This window comes from Jaculus jaculus, chromosome 10 (genome assembly GCF_020740685.1).
Source record: "Jaculus jaculus isolate mJacJac1 chromosome 10, mJacJac1.mat.Y.cur, whole genome shotgun sequence".
NCBI classification, from domain to species: Eukaryota; Metazoa; Chordata; class Mammalia; order Rodentia; family Dipodidae; genus Jaculus; species Jaculus jaculus.
In genome coordinates, this window is record NC_059111.1 from 12,248,632 (window position 1) to 12,272,364 (window position 23,733).

The 23,733-nt window shown below is 43.7% G+C and overlaps 1 protein-coding gene and 1 pseudogene across 1 annotated transcript in view; one reads left to right on the forward strand and one right to left on the reverse strand.

The window, feature by feature from the left end:
* Clpx (caseinolytic mitochondrial matrix peptidase chaperone subunit X) overlaps positions 1-23,409 on the reverse strand; it is a 56,507-nt gene extending 33,098 nt beyond the window's left edge. The window contains exons 1-3 of the mRNA XM_045161047.1: positions 23,129-23,409; positions 3,134-3,294; positions 447-564 (exon numbers count right to left, since the gene is read on the reverse strand). Coding sequence (XP_045016982.1) covers positions 447-564; positions 3,134-3,294; positions 23,129-23,207 — 358 coding nt within the window. The 5' untranslated portion in view covers positions 23,208-23,409. The remainder of the gene's footprint in view (positions 1-446; positions 565-3,133; positions 3,295-23,128) is intronic.
* LOC101609489 lies at positions 5,216-5,861 on the forward strand (annotated as a pseudogene).
* Positions 23,410-23,733: the final 324 nt, after the last annotated feature.

Below are 23,733 nucleotides of genomic sequence, written 5' to 3' on the forward strand. Positions count from 1 at the left end.
GCTGCTTCTGCTCATGTGTTTTGTCTCAGCAATACTAAGAATTACATAAAGCAAATTCAACAAACAAAAATGTTAACCTAAAATGTCTAGGTATAATATCTGATGAAGATTTAGAGACTCACTTAAGTTCAAGGACAAAAATCAGTCCAATTTATATGTATATATACACTTAATGACTTAAAAGGTAGGCAAAAAGAACACTAAAAGAGCTAGAGAGATGACTCAGTGGTTAAAGGTACTTGCATGCAACGTCTGCCAGCCTAGGTTCAATTCCCCAGCACACATGTAAACCCATATGCACAAAGGGGTACATGCATCTGAAGTCTGTTTGCAGTGGCAGGAGAGTCTGGCATGCCCATTCTCTCTCTCTCTCTCTCTCTCTGACTCTTCCACTCTCTCAAATAAACGAACAGGATTTAAAGAAAAAAAAACACGAGAATACTTACAAACAAAGGTCTCTACATGTGTACACAAGTCGCCACATTTGGGACAGCGCAGCTGGTTTCCACCTTTCCCAGAATTCCCAGAGCCTGATTTCTTACTGCTTCCATCACTCACTGATTTCTAATGGTTGTGAGAGAAAAAGAGCATTAATTATTAGTTTCAGGTAACTATTTTATATGTGTATATATAAAGCTTGTAACTACTCTAAAATTTTTGACAATTTGCCAGGTGTGGTGGCACACGCATTTAATCCCAGCACTAGGGAGGCAGAGGTAGAAGGATTGCCATGACTTCGAGGCCACCCTGAGACTCCATAGTGAATCCCAGGTCACCATGAGCTAGAGTGAGACCCTACCTCCAAAAAAAAAAAAAAAAAAATGACCATTTTCAGAATTGAATTATTAGTATAGTTCTTATTCTACTACCACTGGTGTCAAAAAATACATTTATCACAAAAATCATTATCAGTTCCAGTAAATGCACATATATATGTATGTAGTAAATGCATTTATGTATTTATGTATGGTCTATACTATCACATACAATAAATTGTACATTCACTCAACAACTCAATAAGCATAAGAAAAAAGTTGACAAAGGTAAAGCAACCTTTTAATGAAATTAATGAGGAGCTATTATGACAGGCAATGACTCAACATTTTCTTTATTTGAGATAAGGTCTCACTCTGAGGCCCAGGTTAGCCTCCAACTCCTGTCAATTCTCTTCCTCAGTTTATGAAGTGCTAGGGTGACAGACATGAGCCATCAGCATGATTCAACAATTTAAGTAATGTTTTCATCTAATTTAAAATGACAATAATTATTTTAAAAAACTGAAATCAAGATACGAATTAGCTGGAAAGAAGGGGTTCAGTGGAAAGGGGTCAAGGGAATGGGGGAGTGGAAATACAAGAAAGAAATAGGAGATTATCATCTAAACACATTATGTACATATATGAAAATTGTCAATTAATGGCCTAGAGCTCACCAATTACCTTAAACTGGTTGGCCAGCAAGCCCTTCCTGTCTCTGCTGCCCAGCACTGGACTTGCAGGTGCACTCTGGCACTTTGCATGGGTGCTGCAGGTCCTCATCTTTTCAAGGCTAGCCCTTTGCTGATAGCTATCTCAGCCCCAGAGCTTAAAATTGTTATAAGTAACTTTGTTTTACATCTCATTTCAAATGGCAGCAGTATTACCTATTTCCAAAGCATTGCCAAGGTTAAGTATGGAAATGAAATGAAATGAAAATGCCTAGTATCTACAGTGACCCAGTACAACCATTAGTTACCTACTTGGTAGTGACAGTATAGTGTGACACTAACTAGCAAAATCTAAGATTTCGCCAGGCGTGGTGGCGCACACCTTTAATCCCAGCACTCAGGGGGGCAGAGGTAGGAGGATCGCTGTGAGATTGAGGCCACCATGAGACTGAAGAGTGAATTCCAGGTCAGCCTGGACTAGAGTGAAACCCTACCTCAAAAATAAAAACTCTGGGCTGGAGAGATGGCTTAGTGGTTAAGCGCTTGCCTGTGAAGCCTAAGGACCCTGGTTCAAGGCTCAGTTCCCCAGGTCCCATGTTAGCCAGATGCACAAGGGGGCGCACGCGTCTGGAGTTCGTTTGCAGAGGCTGGAAGCCCTGGTGCGCCCATTCTCTCTCTCTCCCTCTATCTGTCTTTCTCTCTGTGTCTGTCGCTCTCAAATAAATAAATAAATAAAAGATTAAAAAAAATAAAAACTCTTAAGATTTTTTAGTTAGAAGATAAAGTGAAGTTCATAGTATCCTGAGTATTAAATTCTATCAAGGCAGAAAATGATTATTATTCTTGACTTAATCCTAGTGACACTCTACAGAGATTATCTAATGATACTTCTTTGCTACTCAGGGATGTTTTGCTTTTTTCTTTTTAGGTAGGGCTATGTTTAGTGTTTTATTTACTGCTTACTAAACACACATGTTCTTAGTACTCAGAAGGCTGATGGTGGAAGATTTCACGGTCCAGGCCAGCCTAGGTTACATACATAGCATGTGTCAAGACAGCCTGAATTACATACTGAGACACTCCCTTAAAAACCCAAAATAAGCCGGGCGTGGTGGCGCACGCCTTTAATCCCAGCACTTGGGAGGCAGAGGTAGGAGGATCGCCGTGAGTTCAAGGCCACCCTGAGACTACAGAGTTAATTCCAGGTCAGCCTGGACCAGAGTGAGACCCTACCTCAAAAAAAAAAAAAAAAAAAAAACAAAAATAAGCCAGGTGTGGTGGTGTATGCCTTTAGTCCCAGCACTGGGGTGGCCAGAGGTAGAAGGATTATGAGTGCAAGGCCATTGTGAGACTACATACTAAGTTCCCAGATCAGCCTGGACTAGTGTGAAACCCTACCTCAAAAAAAAAAAAAAAAAAAAAAAATTAATTAAAATAAAGGACCAGGCATGGTGGCACACACCTTTAATCCTAGCACATGGGAGGCAGAGAGTGAGACCCTACCTAACGAAAAGAAAGTAAAAGGAGAAAAAAATAAAGAAAAAGAAAAAACCCAAATGAACAAACAAAATAAAATCACACCAAATTCTTCAGATCATTTTATAGATTTCATATTTCCCATAGAGAAAATGTAAGCTAGTAAGATACACAGCACTATTATGATACCTAACTCTTTAAATATGGGAAATGTATAAAGAAAAAAATAACCTTATTTCCATCTCCAGAGCCATCTTTACTTGTCCCATCTTTTGAGGCAAAATATGCTGGTGTTTCTGAAAAGGTTCGAAGAGGAGCTCTGCGCAGAATCTGGGTTTCAAAGGTCCCAAATCTTCCCAAAACTGGTACAGGAATGCGACCACAAGATATACCTGGTTAAAAAAATAAATCAGTTTATATACCGAATATTGACATCTCAATAAATTCCCTGGAAACAAAAACTGAGCTTACTGGAAGTAGAGAAAGCCAGTTTGCAAAGCAGTACACACAGGAACAAGAGTTGTATTGTCATAAGGAATTCCTCTGAGTGACGCTATATAAATATTTTTCTAGACCTGTCACCCAGGTTATAACAATGTGTATCTTTTATTTGTACGTGTGTATTTGGAGGCAGGGTTTCACTACTCAGGAAACTTTACTCTGTAGCTCAGACTGGCCTCAAATTCATAGTGATTATTCTACCTCAACCTCCCAAGTGCTGGGATTAAAGACTTGTACCACCACAACCAGCAAAAAAAAAAAGACCTTTTATATCCTATATTCTTACTTTTCACATACTGTTTCTACCTTTGAGAACAACTCTTATCTGTCCCTTTGGTTACATAGCAGAAAAAGAAAAAACCCAAATAGCAGTAGTATATAAAACAAAGAAGGGTAATGGGTGGGAATTATATTGGCTTATTGTCTATACTTATAAAGGTTGTCAATAAAGGTTTAAAAATATGGATTGAAGCCCAGTGTGATGGCGCATGCCTTTAATCCCAGCACTTGGGAGGCAGAGGTAGGAAGATTGCTGTGAGTTCGAGACCACCCTGAGACTACATAGTGAATTCCAGGACAGCCTGAGCTACAGTAAGACCCTACCTTGAAAAACCAAAACCAAGGAATCCGGGCTGGAGAGATGGCTCAGAAGTTAAGGCACTTGCTTCTCTGTTTGCAAATAAATGAATAGAAATATTTTACTTACTGGGCATGGTCCCAGCACTCAGGAGTCAGAGGTAGGAGAATCACCCTGGGTTCAAGGCCACCCTGAGGCTACATAGTGAGCTCCAGATCAGCATGGCTACTATAGTGAGACCCTACTTTGATAAACTTGCTTTTTGAAGGTAGGGTTTAACTCTAGTCCAGGCTGACCTGGAATTCACTATGTAGTCTCAGGGTAGCCTTGAACTACCTCTGCCTCCTACCCGGCCTAAAAATATTTTTTTTAAAAAGTGGTACGAGGACTGGAGAGGTCTTAGTAGTTAGTTAAGGTGCTTGCCTGCCAAGCCAAAGGACCCAAGTTCAATTCCCCAGGACCTACGTAAGCCAGATGAACAAGGTAGCGCATGTGTGTGGAATTAATTTGCAGCAACTGAAGTCCCTGGCATGCCCATTCTGTATCTGCCTTTCTCTCTCTCTCTCTCTCTCAAATAAATAAATAAAAATTAGAAAACAGGGGCTGGACAGATTGCTTAGCGGTTAAGGCGTTTGCCTGCAAAGCCAAAGAATCCCTGGTTCAATTCTCCAGGAACCACATCAGCCAGATGCACAAGAGGGCATGTACATCTGGAGTTCCTTTGCAGTAGCTGGAGGCTCTGGCACACCCATTCTCTCTCTCTCTCTCTCTCTCTCTCTCTCTCTCTCCCCTTTCTCTCAAGTAAATAAATAAATTTTTTAAAATTTGAAAGAAGAAACTTTCTCGCTTTCATTTTGTTCTCTGTAAAATTCTGAACTCATTTTAAATGTTATTTACATCTAGTTAGGAATTTTAGGATATTATTATGTGTATACATTACATCCAAATGTAAAAACTGGCTTGAAATTACGTCATTCAAGGCCCAACAAGGTGGCGCATGCATCTGTAGTTTGTTTAGAGTGGCTGGAGGCCCTGCCACGCCCATTCTCCTTCTCTGTCTATTTGCCTCTCTCTCAAATAAATAAATAAAAATAAGATGAAGGCCAGTGCAGATGTGCAGGTGAAGCGGGGCCTGGTTCTTCCTGACCCCACCGAGGCGGTGGCTGCTGTGTGGGGTGGACAGATGTCAGATGCATGGGCTGACCACTGTCCCTTAAGACTTGCCCTAGCTCAGAATGAACTATATGCCTCACCACCAGCCTCATCGAGGACATCGACAAAAAGCACTTGGGGGCTGGAGAGATGGCTTAGCTGTTAAGCACTTGCCTGTGAAGCCTAAGGACCCCGGTTCAAGGCTCGGTTCCCCAGGTCCCACATTAGCCAGATGCACAAGGGGGCGCACACGTCTGGAGTTCGTTTGCAGAGGCTGGAAGCCCTGGCACGCCCATTCTCTCTCTCTCCCTCTATCTGTCTTTCTGTGTCTGTCGCTCTCAAATAAATAAATAAATTAAAATTAAAAAAAAAAAGAATTACAAAAAGCACTTGGTCCTACTTCAGGACGGAAGGACACTTATACTATTTTTAAGAAGCCCTGATCAGTTTGCTAACTTAGTGCTACATCAGAGTGTGGAGTGTATTCACGTGGGCAAAAAGTATGGTGATATTCCTTGAGGGATTTTGTGGTCAGAGGAGAAAATGTGGTACTACAAGGAGAATGGAGTTGGAAAAGGAGAGTGACACAGCCTTCCAGCAAGTGTCTAGTGAAGAGCGCCTGTCCCTAAGGAACAGCAGACCAAACTGGAAGCAGAGAAGCTGAAAGTTCAGGCCCTTAAAGATCAGGGTCTCTCTATTCCTTGAGCAGATACTCCAGATGAGTACTGAGTCCTTTCTAGATGAGTACTGAGTCCTTTCTAGATGAGTACTGAGGGCTGGAGGGATGGCTTAGCAGTTAAACGCTTGCCTGTGAAGCGTAAGGGCCCCGGTTTGAGGCTCAATTCCCCAGGACCCGCGTTAGCCAGATGCATAAGGGAGCACACGCGTCTGGAGTTCGTTTGCAGTGGCTGGAAGCCCTGGTTTGCCTATTCTCTCTCTCTCTCTCTCTCTCTCTGCCTCTTTGTCTGTCACTCTCAAATAAATAAATAAGAGAAAAAATTTTTTAATAATAAAAAATAAAAAGATAGATGAGTACTGAGTCCTTTGCTCGTGTTTTGGAGAGAGGGCTGTCACTGAACAGAAGTGACATCCTTCTCACCTCACACATTTGACCAGAGACTGAAGATTAGGAGTTATTTTTATTTTTTAATTCTTGCACATATGCCAGCATGAAAAAAAAATCATGGGATGTTTTTTAACAAAATCATTGTAGATTTTGTTTTTATTCCTGTTTTCAAAACAATCTATGTAACCCTGACTGGCTTGGAAATCACTCAATAGACCAGATTGAACTTGAACTTGCCATAATCCTGCCTCTGCCTCCCAAGCGCTGGGATATGGGTGCGTGCTACCGCACCAGCTTCCTAGTTTGAAGAAACTTTGGAATGAACTCCTTCCACACATACATCACTGCAGAGCCAGTGGTTTTCTTACACTGCTTTAGAGTTTATAGGGGACATTTTTTCATTTACTTGTAAATAAAAGATGAATCTCAAAAAAAAAAAAACATAAAAAAAGAAAGTTAATAAGGCTGGGAGACTGTAGTTTAGTTGGGAGTTCACCACTCTACTTTTATATTTGAAAATTTTAATTTAAAATATGAACAGCTATGAGAGGTAGCACTAATGAAGTAAGTTATTAGTATATGTAACAAGCATAACTTTTCAACGAATCATAATGATACATCCATAAAGGAAACTATAATTAAAGCTGGGTGTGGTGGCATACCCCTATAATTCAGCACTAGGGAGGCTAAAACAGGAGGATCTTGTGACTTCAAGACCAGCCTGGGCTACTGAATTAAAAAACTGTCTCAAAAAGAAAGAAGAAAACTAAGACTTCAAATAACTTATCAAGGAACATACAAAATGAATATAACCATACATGCACAGTTAACCAAGAAAATACTATCAATGGGTCTAAAGAGATAGCTCAGTGGTTATGTCACTTGCCTGCAAAGCCTAATGACCCAGATGACTCAGCAGGCACCATGGTGCTGAGAAGAAGTGACAGAGTGCTCAGCACTGCAATATCTCTATCATACCTTTCAAGGCTTAGGGTCCACTGCGGAAGAGGTGGCCAGAAAAATGTAAGAGCCAAAGGAAGAGTAGGTAGGACTCCTTACAACATGTTCCTCCAGACACAAAATCGCCTGGATATCCATGACCTCACAGTGCCTGGCACTACCTACATAACACCATCATAATAAGAGGAAAAGATCATGACATCAAAATAAAAGAGAGACTGGGGGGGGGAAATGATGGAGAGTAGAGTTTCAAAAAGGAAAGTAGGGGAAAGGGAGAAAATTACCATGAGATATTGTTCACAATTATGTCAATAAAAATAAATTAATTAATAAAATTGAAAAAAAAAAAGCCTAATGACCTGGGTTCAATTCTCCAGGACCCATACAAAGTGGCACATGCATCTGAAGTTTATTTGAGGTGGCTAGAGGCCCTGGCACGCCCATATTCATTCATTCTCATTCTCTCTCTCTCTACTCTTTATCTGCCTCTGTTTGCAAATAACGTATTTTTAAATGAACAGAAAATAGTACTGAAAAGATACCTTAATGTCATTTAAACTCCTAAATTTACCAATTTCTCTGCTGGTTCTTATTATAGTGCGGTTTTAACATCCTGTAATCTGTGAGTACCACACTACTGGTCATTCTCAAACACAACATCGCATCAGATCACTTAGAAGCTTTTTAAAGCAGGGTTCTTGCTTGGCTCTACTTAGAAGGTCTGAAGTAGAACCGAGAATGCCTTTCTAACAAGTTATCAGGTAACGCTGATGCTGCCGTCTTGGGACACATAAAAATACCAGTACAGGGCTCAGAAGATGGCTAAGTGGGTAAAGGAGCTTGCCTGCAAAGCCTGTTAGCCCAAGTTTGATTCCCTAGGACACATGTAAAGCTAGATACACAATGTGGTGCATGTGTAGAGTTTGTTCACAGTGGCAAGAGTCTGTGGCACATTAAAGGCACTTGCTCGTAAAGCCTTGAAGCCTGAGTTCGATTCCTCAGTATTCACATAAAGCCAGATGCAAAAAGTGATGTCTGGAGTTTGTCTGCAATGACAGCACACCTTGGTTGCCCATTCTTATTCTCTATTTCTGTTTTTCTTTCTCTATTTGCAAATAAATATATACAAATATTTTTAAGGGCTGGAGAGATGGCTCAGTGGTTAAGATGTTTGACTGTGAAGCCAAAAGAACCAGGTTCGATTCCCTAGGACCTATGTAAGCCCGATGCACAAAGTGATGCACACAGCTAGGGTTCAATTACAGTAACTTAAGGCCCTGACACACACATATCCATATTCTCTCTCACATAAATGAAATAATTTTGTTTTGTTTTTCAAGGTAGGGTCTCACTCTAGCCCAGGCTGACCTGAAACTCACCATGTTTTAGCCAAGTGTGGTAGCACCTGCCTTTAATCCCAGCACTCAGGAGGCAGAGGTAGGAGGAAAGCTATGAGTTCGAGGACACCCTAACACTACAGTGAATTCCAGGTCAGCCTGGGCTTGAGTGAGACCCTACCTTGAAAGAAAAAAAAAGTGGGCTGGGGAGATGGCTTAGCAGTTAAGACATTTGCCTGCAAAGCCAAAGGATCCCGGTTCAACTCTCCAGGACCCTTGTAAGCCAGATGCACAGATGCATGTGTCTAGAGTTCATTTGCAGCGCCTGAAGGCCCTGACATTCCCATTCTCTCTCCCTCTTTCTCTCTTACTCTCAAATAAATAAAGTAAAAATAAGGTTTTTAACAACAAAATTTTTTTTTTATTTTTTTGTTCATTTTTATTTATTTGAGAACGACAGACAGAAAGAGGCAGATGAGAGAGACAGAGAGAATGGGCACGCCAGGGCCTCCAGCCACTGTGAATGAACTCCAGATGCATGCAACCCCTTGTGCATCTGGCTAACGTGGGTCTTGGGGAACCAAGCCTTGAACCAGGGTCCTTTGGCTTCACAGGCAAGCACTTAACTGCTAAATCATCTCTCCAGCCCACAAAAAAGTTTTATTGCTGAGTATGGTGGCGCATGCCTTTAATCCCAGCACTCTGGAGGCTGTGGTAGGAAAATCCTTGTGAGTTTGAGGCCAGCCTAATAGTACATAGTGAATTCCAGGTCAAACTAGGCTAAAGTGACACCATCCCTTGAAACAAAAGTTTTAGTTAAAGATTAATGAAAATGCATGCTACAAATCCTCTAATTTCTACCTATGGACACCTTACGGCCAGTGAACTTCAGGTGAAGGACCCCTGAAAGCCAAAAAAGGTAAGTGTTTCTGTGTATTTTGCAAGACTATTTGGCAGCAACTATAAAAGCCAGTTAAAAGTTAAACCAAAGAACACCATGAATAGAGCAACCTACAAAATGGGAGAAAATCTTTGCCAGTTATACATCTGACAGAGGATATATAGAGAACTCAAAAAAACTAAATAATATTTTTGTTTATTTGAGAGCGACAGACAAAGAGAGAAACAGGCAGATAGAGAATGGGCAAGCCAGGGCCTCCAGCCACTGCAAATGACTCCAGATATGTGCACCCCCTTGTGCATCTGGCTTACATGGGTCTCGTTGAATCGAGCCTCAAACTGGGGTCCTTAGGCTTCAGAGGCAAGCATTTAACCACTAAGCCATCTCTCCAGCCCCATAAATAATAAATTAAACAACCCAATTAAGAAATGGGCTACTTGGTTTCCCACCAGGAATAGATGGTAAGACCCTATTGCTGAAGACTCCATATACTTGGGCTGCAAGGCCACTGAGAAATCCTGCTGGAACTGAGCTGATAACCTCCTCCATGTAGACCAGCTGACAGAAAGCTGGAAGAACCGTTCTGCATGTAGTTCAATGGGAGAAAGAGAAATCACCAGTGAAGATAACTCAACTGTGGACACTGCAAGCCTTATATTTGGCCAGTCAGGCCAAATGAGCCAACGGGTGCAATAGTGACACATCTGTTATGGGGGAAACCAACCACCCTCTAATTGGATTGGAGGCCCACTCCATGGGAGAGAATACATCCCTGATACTGAAAACTTAAAAAGGAGTAGGCATGAGCCCCGGGGGTGTAACATCTGCTGTTGTCTGGATAAGTGTATATACTATGCTTATCAAACTGCCCAGTTAGCACTTCTCTTAATGTTCATACCCTTATATTAATGCTACTCTCACTTTGGGTAGAGAATCTTCTCTTTTCAGATGGCAGTGACCTTGGGAAGACTCAGAAGGTATCATGGTGATAGAAAGAAATGACTTCAATGTTCAGTACTTCAATATCTCTATTACACCTTCCAAGGCTCAGGGTCTAATGCAGAAGAGGTGGCAGAAAGAATATAAGAGCCAAAAGAAAGGTAAGGCTCCATAAAACATGCTCCCTCCAGACACAAAATGGCCTGGATATCCATGGCCTCACAGTGCCTGACATTACCTACACAAGACCATCATAAGAGGAGGAAAAGATCATGACATCAAAATTAAAGAGAGACTGATTGAGAGGGGGAGGGCGTATGAAGGAGAATGGAGTTTCAAAGGGAAAGTGGGAGGAGGGAGGGTATTGCCAAGGGGTATTTTTTATAATCATGGAAGTTGTTAATAAAAATTTGGGGGCTAGAGAGATGGTCTAGCAGTTAAGCGCTTGCCTGTGAAGCCTAAGGACCCGGGTTCAAGGCTCATTTCCCCAGGACCCACGTTAGCCAGATGCACAAGGGGGGGGTCGCACGTGTCTGGAGTTCATTTGCAGTGGCTGGAGGCCCTGGTGCACCCTTTCTCTCTCTCTCTCTCTGCCTCTTTCTCTCTCTGTGTGTCACTCTCAAATAAATAAAAATGAACAAAAAAATTTTTTTTAATTTGGAAGAAAAAAAAAATGAACTGGGCTACGGAGCCAGGCGTGGTGGCGCACGCCTTTAACGCCAGCACTCGGGAGGCGGAGGTAGGATGATCACCGTGAGTTTGAGGCCACCCAGAGATTACATAGTAAATTCCAGGTCAGCCTGAGCTAGAGTGAGACCCTACCTTGAAAAAACAAAACATTTTTTAAAAAAGCAAGCAAGAAAGAAATGGGCTATGGAGCTGGACAGATGGCTTAGCAGTTAAAGCTCTTGCCTGCAAAGCTAAAGGACCCAGGTTTGACTCCCCAAGTCCCATGTAAGCCAGATGCACAAGGTGTACATGGAGTTACTTTGCAGTTGCTGGAAGCCCTGCTGTGCTCATTCTCTCTCTCCGCCCCCCCTTTGCCTTTTTCTTTCTCAAATAATAAAAATATTTTTAAGCGGGTGTGGTAGCGTACACCTTTAGTTCAAGGCCACCCTGACACTACATACTGAATTCCAGGTCAGCCCGAGCTACAGTGAAACCTTACCTCAAACAAACAAACAACACACACACACACACACACACACACACACACACACACACACACATTTTAATAGACTATGGAACTAAGTAAGAGAATTCGTCAAGGAAGAAATACAGATGGCCTATAAACATTGAAAAAAATGTTCCTTCTCCTTAGTCATCAGGAAAATGCAAATTAAAACTACTTTTGAGAGTCCATCTCACTCCTGACAGAATGGCTATCATCAAGAAAACAAATGACAATAAATGGTAGAGAGAATGTGGAAAAACAGGAACCCTTCTACATTGTAAACTGGTCCAGCCATTGTGGAAATCAGTGTGGAGGTTCCTGAGACAGCTAAAAATAGACTTACCATACCCAGCTCTACTATTCCTAGGCACATATCCTAAGGACTCATCTCACTACCTTAGAGATGCTCACACATCCACGTTTAATGCCACCTCTAGTCACAACAGCTAGGAAATTGAACCAGCCAGGATGTCCTCAACTGAGGAGTGGATAATGAAGATGTGGTACATTTACATTCTATTCAATGGTTAAGAAAAATGAAATTTGCAGGGAAATGGATGGATCTGGAAACATAATCCAGGCCCAGAAACCCAAGTGCTACATGTTCTCTCTCATATGTGGATGCTAGCTTCAAATATTTAGACTTGCATGTTAGTTGTAGGCAAATGCCTTAACAGTTAAGCCATCCCTCGAGAACTTGCATGTGATTTGTAATAAAACCTGGCAGCAAAGGCCAGAAAGCTAGAAAGGGGCTATAAGGGAGGGAGGAGAGAGGAGGACTTAAGAGGATGATATTGCATAATGTGCATAGATGAACTGATTACTAGGAGTAGAAAGACCTAAGTGAGGTCAGAGGAAGAATGAGTAAAGGAAGAGTAGGGGACTGTTAACCAAACTCTAAGAGGGTATAAAAAAGCTATACTTTTTTGGACATGGTGTGTTCAGAAGCCATAGATTATTGCTGGAAAAATATCTGTGCCAGGGATGAGAATCCTTCCAGTGACTTGTTGGCCTGGGAGGTCCCTGATGCCCCAAAACAATAGAGGCCATTGCTATATCCCTTGGTTTCCCACCAGGAGTAGATGTTAAGACCCTACTGCTAAAGACTCCACAGGCTTGGTCTGAAAGGTCACTAAGAAATCAAGCTAGAGCTGAGCTCAAAACCTCCTCCCTGTAGACCAGCTGACAGAAAGCTGGAAAAAGCTATGGTGCATGCAGCTCTATGGGAGAGAGAGAAGTCATCAGTGGAGATAAACAACAACAGAGGACACTGCAAGCCTTAAGTTTGGCCAGTCAGGCCTCATGAGCCCACAGAGGTGCAACAGTGGCATTTCTGTTATGGGGGATACCAACCACTTGCTACTTGGACTTGAGGCCTGCTTCATGGGAAGGAATACATGCCTGGTACTGAAAACTTCTGACAGTGACGGTCATGAGCCCTAAGGGGGAAATGCCTGCTGGTGTCTGGCTAAATGCATATATTATACTCACCAAACAGTATGGTAAGCACTTCTCTTAATGTTCATACCCATATATTAATGCTACTCTCACTTTTAGTTAGAGAAGCTTTTCTTTTCAGATGGCAGTGACCTTTGAGATGACTCAAAAGGCACCATATCTGCTAGAAAAATAGCTTAGTAGTTAAAATACTTGTCTGTGAAGCCTAAGGACCCAGGTTTGATTCCGCCAGTACCCACATAAGCCAGATGTATATGGTGGGGTATGCATCTGCAGTTTGTTTGCAGTGGCATGCCCATTCTCCCTCCCTCCCTCCCTCTCTCTCACTCTAATAAATAAATTTTAAAAGAAAAATGTAAAGGCATCATTGAGCCGGGTGTAGTGGCACACACCTTTAATCCCAGCACTCGGGAGGCAGAGGTAGGAAGAGCACCGTGAGTTCGAGACCACTCTGAGACTACATAGTTAATTCCAGGTCAGCCTAGACCAAAGCGAGACCTTACCTCGGGAGGGGTGGGGAGGCACCATAGTGCTGAGAGGAAGTGGCAGAAGAGTGTTCAGCACTAAAACATCTCTATTCCATCTTCCATGGTTCAGGGTCCACTGTGTAAGAGCCAAAGGAAGTGTAGAACTCCTTATAATGCACTCTTCCAAACACAAATGGCCTGGATATCCATAACCATGCAGGTCCTGGCACTACCTACACAAGACCCTCACAACAGGAGGAAAAGATGAGGACAACAAAATAAGACAAACTAGCACAGCATGGTAGCGCACGCCTTTAATTCCAGCACTCGGGAGGCAGAGGTAGGAGGATCGCCGAGAGTTTGAGGCCACCCTGAGACTACATAGTGAATTCCAGGTCAGCCTGAGCCAGAGTGAGACCCTACCTCGAAAAACCAAAAAAAAAAAAAGAGAGAATCATGGTGAGTTGGAGGCCACCCTGAGACTACAGAGTGAATTCCAGGTCAGCCTGAGCTAGAATGAGACCCTACCTCAAAAAACCAAGAGGAAAAAAAAAAAGAGAGAGTAATTGAGAAGGGGAGGGGTTATGATGGAGAGGGAAGTTGTGAAGGGGAAAGTGGGGGGGGGATTAACATGGTTTATTGTCTATAATTACAGAAGTCAATAAAAAAATTTGTTAAGGTCTAGAGAGATGGCATAGTGGTTAAGGTTCTTGCCTACAAAGCCAAAGAGCCTAGGTTTGATTCCCCAGTACCCACGTAAGCGAGACACGTAAGGTAGTGCATGCATCTAGACTTCATTTACAATGGCTAGCGCACCCCTGGCATGCCCATTCTCTCTCCCTCTCTCACGTAAATAAATATTTTTAAAATTGTTTTTAAATAAACTTAGAAAAAAAGAAGAAAGAAACCAGGCATGGTGACACACACCTTTAATCCCAGCACTCAGGAGGCAGAGGAAGGAGGACGCCTTGAGCTTGAGGCTACACAGTGAATTCCAGGTCAGCCTAAACCAGAGGCAGAGTGAAAAAGGAAGAAGAAACTAGGCCTGTTGGCATAGTTATCCCAATTACTGGAAATGAAGCAGGAAGATTCCAAGTTCAAAGTGTGCCTGAAAAAAAAAAGTGTACCTGAGCTAGAGCAAGTTAAAGGCCAGATGGGGAACTAAAATAAAAAGTAAAAAAAGGGGGCTGGAGAAATGGCTTAGTGATTAAGTCACTTGCCTGCAAAGCCAAAGGACCCAGGTTCAATTCCCCAGGACCCACATAAGCCAGATGCACAAGGGGGGCACACACATCTGGAGCTCATTTGAAGTGGCTAGAGGCTCTGGCATGCCCATTCTCTCTCTCTCCCTATTTCTCTCTCTCTCTCTCTCTCTCTCTCTCTCTCAAATAAATAAAGAAAAAGAAAATATTTTTAAAAAAAGGAATCAGACATGGTGTCTCATCAGGCCTTTAATCCCAGTACTCAGGAGACAGAGGCAGGTAGACCACTGAGAGTTTGAGGCCACCCTGAGATTACATAGTGAATTCCAGGTCAGCCTAGGCTAGAGGGACATCCTACCTCAAAAAAAAAAAAAAAAAAAAAAAAAAGGCTGGGAAGTAGCTTAGTGGACGTATAATTGCCTAGCATCTGTAAGGCCCTCAGTTCAATTCCCAGTTCAGCAAAAAACAAGGAAGCCAAACAAAAACAAAATGTAGGAGGTCAAGCATGATGGATGGTACACACCTGTGAAAGGTTGAGGCAGAAGGATCATGAATTTGAAGTCAACTTTGGCTACATATGGACAGACTCAGCTACACAGTAAAACTGTCTCAAAACAAAAAAGGAGGGCAGTGTTAATTAATTTAAATATTTTATACTTATAGGTGTCTTTTTCTTGCTTTTGACATTTTATTCTGTAGCTCAGACTGACCTGAAACTCAAAGTGATCCTCCTGCCTCAGCTTCCATAGTACTACGGTTACCAAGTCCAGACTGCTTTGAACTCCTCTCTCCCTCTCTCTTCTTTTTCGAGACAAGATTTTGCTTTAGCCCAAGCTGACTCTAGAACTCACTCTGTATCCCAGGCTGGCCTCAAACTTATAACCTTAAACCTATCTCCTGAGTGCTGGGATTACAGGCATGTGTAACCATGCTAGGCTTTATGTAGTGCTGGGATCAAACCCAGGGCCTCACACATGCTAGGCAAACCCTTCACCAACTGAACTACAGCCCTAGCCCTTCAAGGTTTTTATAAAATATTTTTATTATTTATGTATTTGAGAGACAGAAAGGCTGAGAGAGAATGAGCATGGCCAGTGCATCCAGCCACTGCAGATGAACTCCTGACACATGCGCCACCTTGTGCATCTGGCTTTTGTGGGTACTAGGGAATCAAACCTGGGTTCTTTGGCTTTGCAGACAAGCGCCTTAACCACTAAGCAATCTCTCCAGTCCACCCTTGAAGTTTCATTTCATATACTAGCTATTATTTCATTAATTCTGGATGATGTTTAATAAAGAAGATAACATCATTCCTGTAACATTCCTGTTTAAAAATGCTTTGATAGCTGGACATGATGGCACGTGCCTTTAATCCCAGCACTCGGGAGGCAAAGGTAGGAGGGAGGATCGTCGTGAGTTCAAGATCAGCCTGAGACTACAAAGTAAATTCGAGGTCAACCTGGGATAGAGGGAAACCCAACCTTGAAAATCAAAACAAAACAAAACAAAACAAAACAAAAAATGCTTTGATCAATTTGATTCTCATTTTTTTGTTTGTTTTTGTTTTCTGTTTTGTTTTTCTTCTTTCTTTTTCTGTAGTCACAGGCTACTCTTGAACTCACAGCAATCCTACTACCTCTGCCTCCTGAGTATTGGGATTAAAGGTGCACGTCACCATGCACAGCCAATGGATTTGCATTAACAGTATTCTGGGGCTGGAGAGATGGCTAAGCAGTTGAGGTGCTTGCCTGCAAAGCCTAAGGACCCAGGTTCAATTCTCCAGGTCCCATGTAAGCCAGATGTACAAGGGGCACATGTGGCTGGAGTTTGTTTGCAGTGGCTGGTGGTCCTGGTGCACCCATTTTCTCTCTCTCTCTCTAATAAATAAATAACTAAATAAATATTTTTTTTTTTAAAGTACTGGAAAGATGGCTTTCTTTAAAAAAAAAAAATTTAAAAAAACACTATTTGGCTAACCAGGAGAAAAGAAATCGAGAAATTCCTGGAAGGTTGGAGCTACGGACCAATGGTAGAGCATCTGCCAAGCATGCTCACTGCAGGCGGGAGTGGCAGAGCAGCGGCACAGCATCTGCCAGGTATGCTCAAGTGCTCCAGGCTGTTTCCAAACCTCAGTACCAAACCCAACCACCACCAGCACAACAAAAACCCTTAAAGGCTGAAAAGATGGCTTAGCACTTAAGGCGATTACCTGGGAAGCCTAAGAACCCGGGTTCAATGCCCTATGACCTGCAGTAAGCCAGAAGCACGAGGTGGCACATGTGTCTGGAGTTCACTTGCAGTGTGGCTAAAGGCCCTAGTGCACACATGCATTCTATTCTCTCTTTCTGCCTCTCTCACTCTCTCAAATAAATAAATACAATATTTTACTCTGCAAAAAAATAAAACCAGGCCAGGAGTGGTGGCCCAAGCCTCTATTCCTAGCACTCAGGACGGAGAGGTAGGAGGATTGCCATGACTTCGAGGCCACCCTAGACTACATAGTTAATTCCAGGTCAGCCTACCTTAAAAAAACCAAAATGAAAGGGAGGGAGGGAGGGAGGGAGGGAGGGAGGGAGGGAGGGAGGAAGGAAGGAAAAGAAAACCAGACTCTGACCACTGGGGAGCTTCCAGCTGTGGGTGAGTTTTCCCTCAGCTGGGCCTGGGCTAGCTAGGCCTGGGTCTAGGCCTAGGCCTACCTGGGAGGTGCCCCTCGCCCTTACTCTCTCTCTTTTTTTTTTTTTTTTTTTTTTTTTGGTTTTTCGAGGTAGGGTCTCACTCTGGCTCAGGCTGACCTGGAATTCACTATGTAGTCTCAGGGTGGCCTCGAACTCATGGTGATCCTCCTACCTCTGCCTCCCGAGTGCTGGGATTAAAGGCGTGCGCCACCACGCCCGGCTCCTCACCCTTACTCTCCACATGAGCTCCTTTATACTGACCCTCCCCCCCCAGCACCCCACATAGGAGAAGCTACTTGAATTTTCTTTTCTTTCCACAGCTTTTTTGCTAAGCCCTCCACATGGGATCTCTAGCCACATGGACGCCTTCCCTTGGCTCGGTACTTCCTCAATAAAAATAATAATTTGAAAAAAATAAAAGAAAAAAAACCAGAAAAAAAAAATTCATCAGGCTGAAGGTATGGCTTAGTGGGTTACGGTGCTTGCCTGAAAAGCCAAGGGACCCAGGTCCTATTGCCCACGACCCATGTAAGCTAGATTCATATGGTAGCTCACACGTCTGGAGTTTATTTGCAACGGCTGAAGACCCTGGTGTACCCAATCTCCCTCTATCTGCTTCTTTCTCTCTCTCAAAATAAAATAAAGTAAAAAAAAAATTCATCATTTATTCACTTTTCCTAATTTTATTTGTACTATATTTGACTACCAGATAAGGAGAAAAAGGGAAAAATACAGCCAAAAATTGTAAAGATAGACACACATTATGTAATTAGCATAAAAATTATGGATACCAATATGCATAACTTCATTACTACCTCTGAAGTGACACCGTAAGACAAGGACTGAAAACTAGTTATATCCAATTCTGCATTTTTATAGCCAAATTCAGAATAACCACTGTCATTCGTAAGTCTTAAACTGCATCAAGAACTTCTGAATGAACCTATTTAGATTGCAAAGTGATTTCAAGGATGTCTAATACATTTAAACATATACACAGTAGGGCAGGAGGGATGGCTTAACAGTTAAGGCATTTGCCTGCAAAGTCAAAGGACCCAGGTTCAATTACCCAGGACCGACATTAGCCAGATGCACAAGGGAGCGCATGTGTCTGAAGTTCATGTGCAGTGGCTGGATGCCTTGGTGCACCGATTCTCTCTGCCTCCTTCTTTGTCAAATAAAAAATAAAAATAAAAATCTTTTTAAAAATACACCTAGAGCTGGGTGTGGTGGCGCACGCCTTTAATCCCAGCACTCGGGAGGCAGAGGTAGGAGGATTGCTATGAGTTCAAGGCCACCCTGAGATGACAGAGTTAATTCCAGGTCAGCCTGGGCCAGAGTAAGACCCTACCTCGAAAAACCAAAAAAAAAAAAAAAAAAATACACCTAGAATCCAGGTATGGTGTGTACGCCTTTAATCTCAGCATGCAGGAGGCAGAGGTAGGAGGATTGCGTGAGTTCAAAGCCACCCTAAGGCTACATAGTACAGTCCAGGTCAGCCTGGGCTAGAGCAAACAAGCCAGGCAAGGTGACACATGCTTATAAACGCAGTACTTATAAAGCTGGGGCAGAGTTAACAGGGCATCCGGAGCTTTATAGAGACTCTTTCTTAAGCAATTAAGAGAAAAAATTGTATAACTAGGGCTTAGAACATTTCTGAAAGTGAAAACCGTTTGTTGTTTCACATAAGACTATTAATTTCTATTTTACACACTGTCTCATATTTTGTTTATGTTGTCAATGAAAATGATGGCTCTAAACAAGTGCAATAGTGGCATGCCTGTCATGGTGGAAACCAACTGTCCTCTAACTGGACTGGAGGCCTGCTCCATGGGAGGGAATACATCCCTAATACTGAAAACTTAAAACAGGGTTAGTCATGAGCCTTAGGGCTATGACATCTGCTGCTGTCTGGCTAAATGTATATACTATGCTTATCAAACTGCCCAATAAGCACTTCTCTTAATGTTCATACCCATATATTAATGCTACTCTCACTTTTAGTAGAGAATCTTCTCTTTTCAGAAGGCAGTGACCTTGGGATGACTCAGAAGGCATCATCATGGTGCTAGAAAGAAGTGACCGAAGTGCTCAGGACTGCAATATCTCTATCACACCTTCCAAGGCTCAGGGTCTATTGCAGAAGAGATGGCATAAAGAATGTAAGAGCCAGGGGGGTGGGGAGGGAGGGAATTACCATGGGATTTTTTTTATAATCATGGAAAATGCAAATAAAAATTTAAAAAAAAAATGTATACTTAATATGGAGAATTCAATATGCAGAATAATTTAGGTATATGTAATATACACAATGGCTTAACTTTTATAAGATTAAAGAAGAGGGAGAAATTCTAGTGTAGGGGCTAGAAAGATGGCTCAGTGGTTAAAGGTGCTTGTTTTCAAAGCCTACTGGTCTGGATTCATTTCCTTAGCTGCAAACTCAATTGTAATAACACCTAAGTCATTTGGGGATAGGGAAAAGAGACATACATTCAAACTACCTCACTAAGGTAGGAAGATCGCCATGAGTTTGAGACCCTCACAGAATGGGTTCCAGCTCAGCCTGGGCTACAGTGTGAGGGCATATCTCAAAAAAGTAAAAGAGGGCTAGAGGGATGGCTTAGCGGTTAAGTGCTTGCCTGTGAAGCCTAAGGACCCCTGTTCAAGGCTCAATTCCCCAGGACCCACGTTAGCCAGATGCACAAGGGGGCGCACGCGTCTGGAGTTCGTTTGCAGTGGCTGGAGGCCCTGGTGCGCCCATTCTCTTTCTCTCCCTCTTTCTCTGATAAAATAAATAAATAATTTTTTTTTAAAAATGTAAGAGCCAAAGGTAGGGTAGGACTCCTTATAATGTGCTCCCCCCAGACACAAAATGGCCTGGATATCCATGACCTCACAGTGCCTGACACTACCTACACAAGACCATCATAATAGGAGGAAAAGATCATGACATCAAAATAAAAGAGCCACTGATAAAGAGGGGGAGGGAGATGATGGAGAGTAGAGTTTCAAAGGGGAAAGTGGGGGGAGAGAGGGCTTTATTCTGTGATATTTTTTATAATCTTGGAATTTGTTAATAAAATATTTGAAAAGAAAGAAAAAGAAAATGATGGTTCTGTTCTTCAGAAAACTTGTCAAAAATATTAATGGTTGGAGAGATGGCTCAGCTGCTAAGGCGTTTGCAGAGTTTGAGTCGCCAGTACCCACATAAAGACATATGCACAAGGTGGCACATGCATCTGGAGTTCGTTTGCAGGGGCTTGAGGCCCTGGCACACCCATTCTCATTCTCATATATTCATTCTCCCCCCCCATTTGCAAATAAATAAAAAACTTTTAAAATTAAAATTAGCCAGGCTTGGTGATGCATGCCTTTAATCCCAGCACTCCGGAGGCAGAGATGTGTGGATGGTTGTGAGTTCAAGGCCACCATGAGAATACATAGTGAATTCCAGGTCAGTCTGAGCTAGAGTGAGACCCTACCTCAAAAAATAAGTAAATAAATAAAGCCAGGGCGTGGTGGTCCATGTCTTTAATCCCGGCACCAGAGAGGCAGAGGTAAGAGGATTGCCATGATTTCGAGGCCACCCTAAGACTACACAGTGAATTCCAGGTCAGACTGAGATAGAGTGAGACCCTACCTCCAAAAAACAAAAACAAAAAAAGATAAATTAAAATAAGCCATTAATTTATTTAAAAGCTATTAGTTTATGTTGAGTTGCCTTATATAAATTCTAAGACAGTTGTTTTGAACCTAACTACTCATCATCTAGTATTCATAGTTTCCAAGGTCTTTTTGTTTTTTGTTTTTCAAAATAGGGTCTCACTCTGGCCCAAGCTGACCTGGAATTTCACTATGTAGTCTCCGAGTGGCCTCCAACTCATGGCAATCCTACCTCTGCCTCCCGAGTACTGGGATTAAAGGCATGCACCGTTGTTTTACGAGACAAGGTCTCCCTACCAAGCTAGCACAAGTTGACCTAAAACTCACTATGTATAGGCTTGCCAGTAAACTTTGGGCCGACTGCCTCAACCGCCAAAATGCTGGGACTGCAGGTTATGCTGAATTTCAAAGAATCTTGACTAGACCAGACCAGAACTTCCTCAAAGGTTTCCCTGTCCAAAATACATAACACACCCTTGTTTAATGCTATTGTTGTCTATTCAACCAAATTTAAACATTCACTACTTTTAGCATCAAAAGAGCCTGACACTGTAGTTCCTCAACAAATATCATGTCAAATAAACGGGTCAAGCTGGTGTGGTGACACACGCCTTTAATCCCAGCACTTGGGACGCAGAGGTAGGAGGATCACCAAGAGTTGGAGGCCATTCTGAGACTACATAGTGAGTTCCAGGTCAGCCTGTGCCAGAGTGAGAGCCTACCTCCAAAAAAAACAAAAATAAATTAAAAGAATGAGTCAAAAACATGTCATTTTCAAGTGTTTACAAATTAAGTTTCTGGAATTGGAACATCTTTTTTTTTTAAATTTTTTATTTATTTATTTGAGAGCGACAGACACAGAGAGAAAGACAGATGGAGGGAGAGAGAGAGAATAGGCGCGCCAGGGCTTCCAGCCTCTGCAAACGAACTCCAGACGCGTGCGCCCCCTTGTGCATCTGGCTAACGTGGGACCTGGGGAACCGAGCCTCGAACCGGGGTTCTTAAGCTTCACAGGCAAGCGCTTAACCGCTAAGCCATCTCTCCAGCCCGAATTGGAACATCTTAAAAGATGAGGTTTGGGCATTTTTTTTTCCTAAAACTAAGTTCACTTCCCTGGTACTTTATCATTTCACAAAATACTGCTTCTCATATTACCCCACTTTATCTTCTTGTACAATAAACAAACACTTACATTTTCTAACGTACCTTTTCTAATTAGGCCTTACGAATTTTATAGTTAAGTTGGAGAGAAAAAAAAACAACAACACTTATTTACCCAGAGTCACGACAAGTAAGACAAACGAAACGAATTCGTTTTGGAAGTTACTGATTCTAACAGGATCTCTAGCCTCATCGTAGGATATAGATTTGAGGAACAGAAAAGATGTTAATAGTTTGTTTCCCGGAATCTCTTGGCTGGGGTGTCACTCGAGCCAGCAGACAGGAAAAGTAAACAAGAGGTATTCTTAGGAAACTAGCAAGACTGTCAAGCTGGGGGAAGTCACAAAACGACTGTTAATATGTCCCAGTTATTTCAACAATTCCAATGGTCGTTTCCCACCGCCCTTTCGGGCCGTTCTGCTGAGAACACCCCCAAACCAACCCCACGCCAAAGTACCAGCGGGCTCTGTTTATGTCCCGGCGCTGCCGGCCGCACAATGACAGTGACACCACCAGGGTGGCGCAGCCCGCTGACCGACTGGGCAATCTGGAGGGCACCCATCCACCCCTCCAAAATAGGTGACAGTCCCTTAGCCTGTTTCCTCTGAAGTCCCCGACAGACCCCAGGGGTACTCGGCCAGGCTCCAGATGACAAGCGTGGAAGGAGCGAGGGAGGTCGGCGCTTGGTCCCTCTCCCAGAGTTTGGGCGAGAGGTGGCCACGTTCCAGCCCCAAACTCAAGAGGCCTGCAAGGGCGCAGGCGGGCGGGCAGGAGCAACCGAGCCAGGGCCAGTGACCCAGCGGCTGGCAGAGCCTCGACGTCTCCCGGGAACGCGGGGTTGGGATACCAGGCAGAGCCGCCTCGAACCCCTCAAGACCCTGGACGAGTAGGCCTCGTGCGCGTGTCCCCCCCCACCCACCCCGCACACACACACCGGCCGGCCGGTCCACTTCCCCATCCCGAAACCAAGGGGCTCGGGGACTACTTGGTTACCTCTCTGCGCGGACGCGATCGAGGTGGTGATGAACCGGGCGGCCGCCGCGCCGCAGGTACAAGCGCCGCAGCTGGACATCTCAGCCAGCGGCCTAGGCTGGGGAGGGAGGGGTGGAAGGGCCGGGGAGGGCGGGGGGGGGGGGTCGCCCCTGTTGCTGACCGACCCGGGTCTCAGCGGCCTCCGAGTCCTGTTGGGGGACGCCGCTGACTGGCTCCGAGTGCAGCGTCCCTCCGCGGGCGGCTTAGCCAGGCCTCGGCGGCTCCCAGCGTCCCACCGCCGCCTCCGCTCACCCGACTAAACACCTTCTCCCCCCTCCGCCCCGCCCCTGCGGCTCCTCCCCCATCGCCCGCCTCCCCGGCCCCGCGGAGCGTGCGCGCGCCTGCGTCCTAGGCCCAGGGAGGGGGCGTGCGTGCGTGCGTGCGTGCGTGCGTGCGTGAAGCCTCTAACGTGAGGCGCGAGAAAGGGGGCGGTAACCCGGGCGCCAATGAGCGCGCGCTACGGCAAGCGGCGGGTCCAAACTAGGTGAACGTGCACATTTTTTTGGTTATTTTTATTTAAGCCCCCAAGCTCCATGCTGGGGAAAAGTTTTAGACTCAGAGAGATG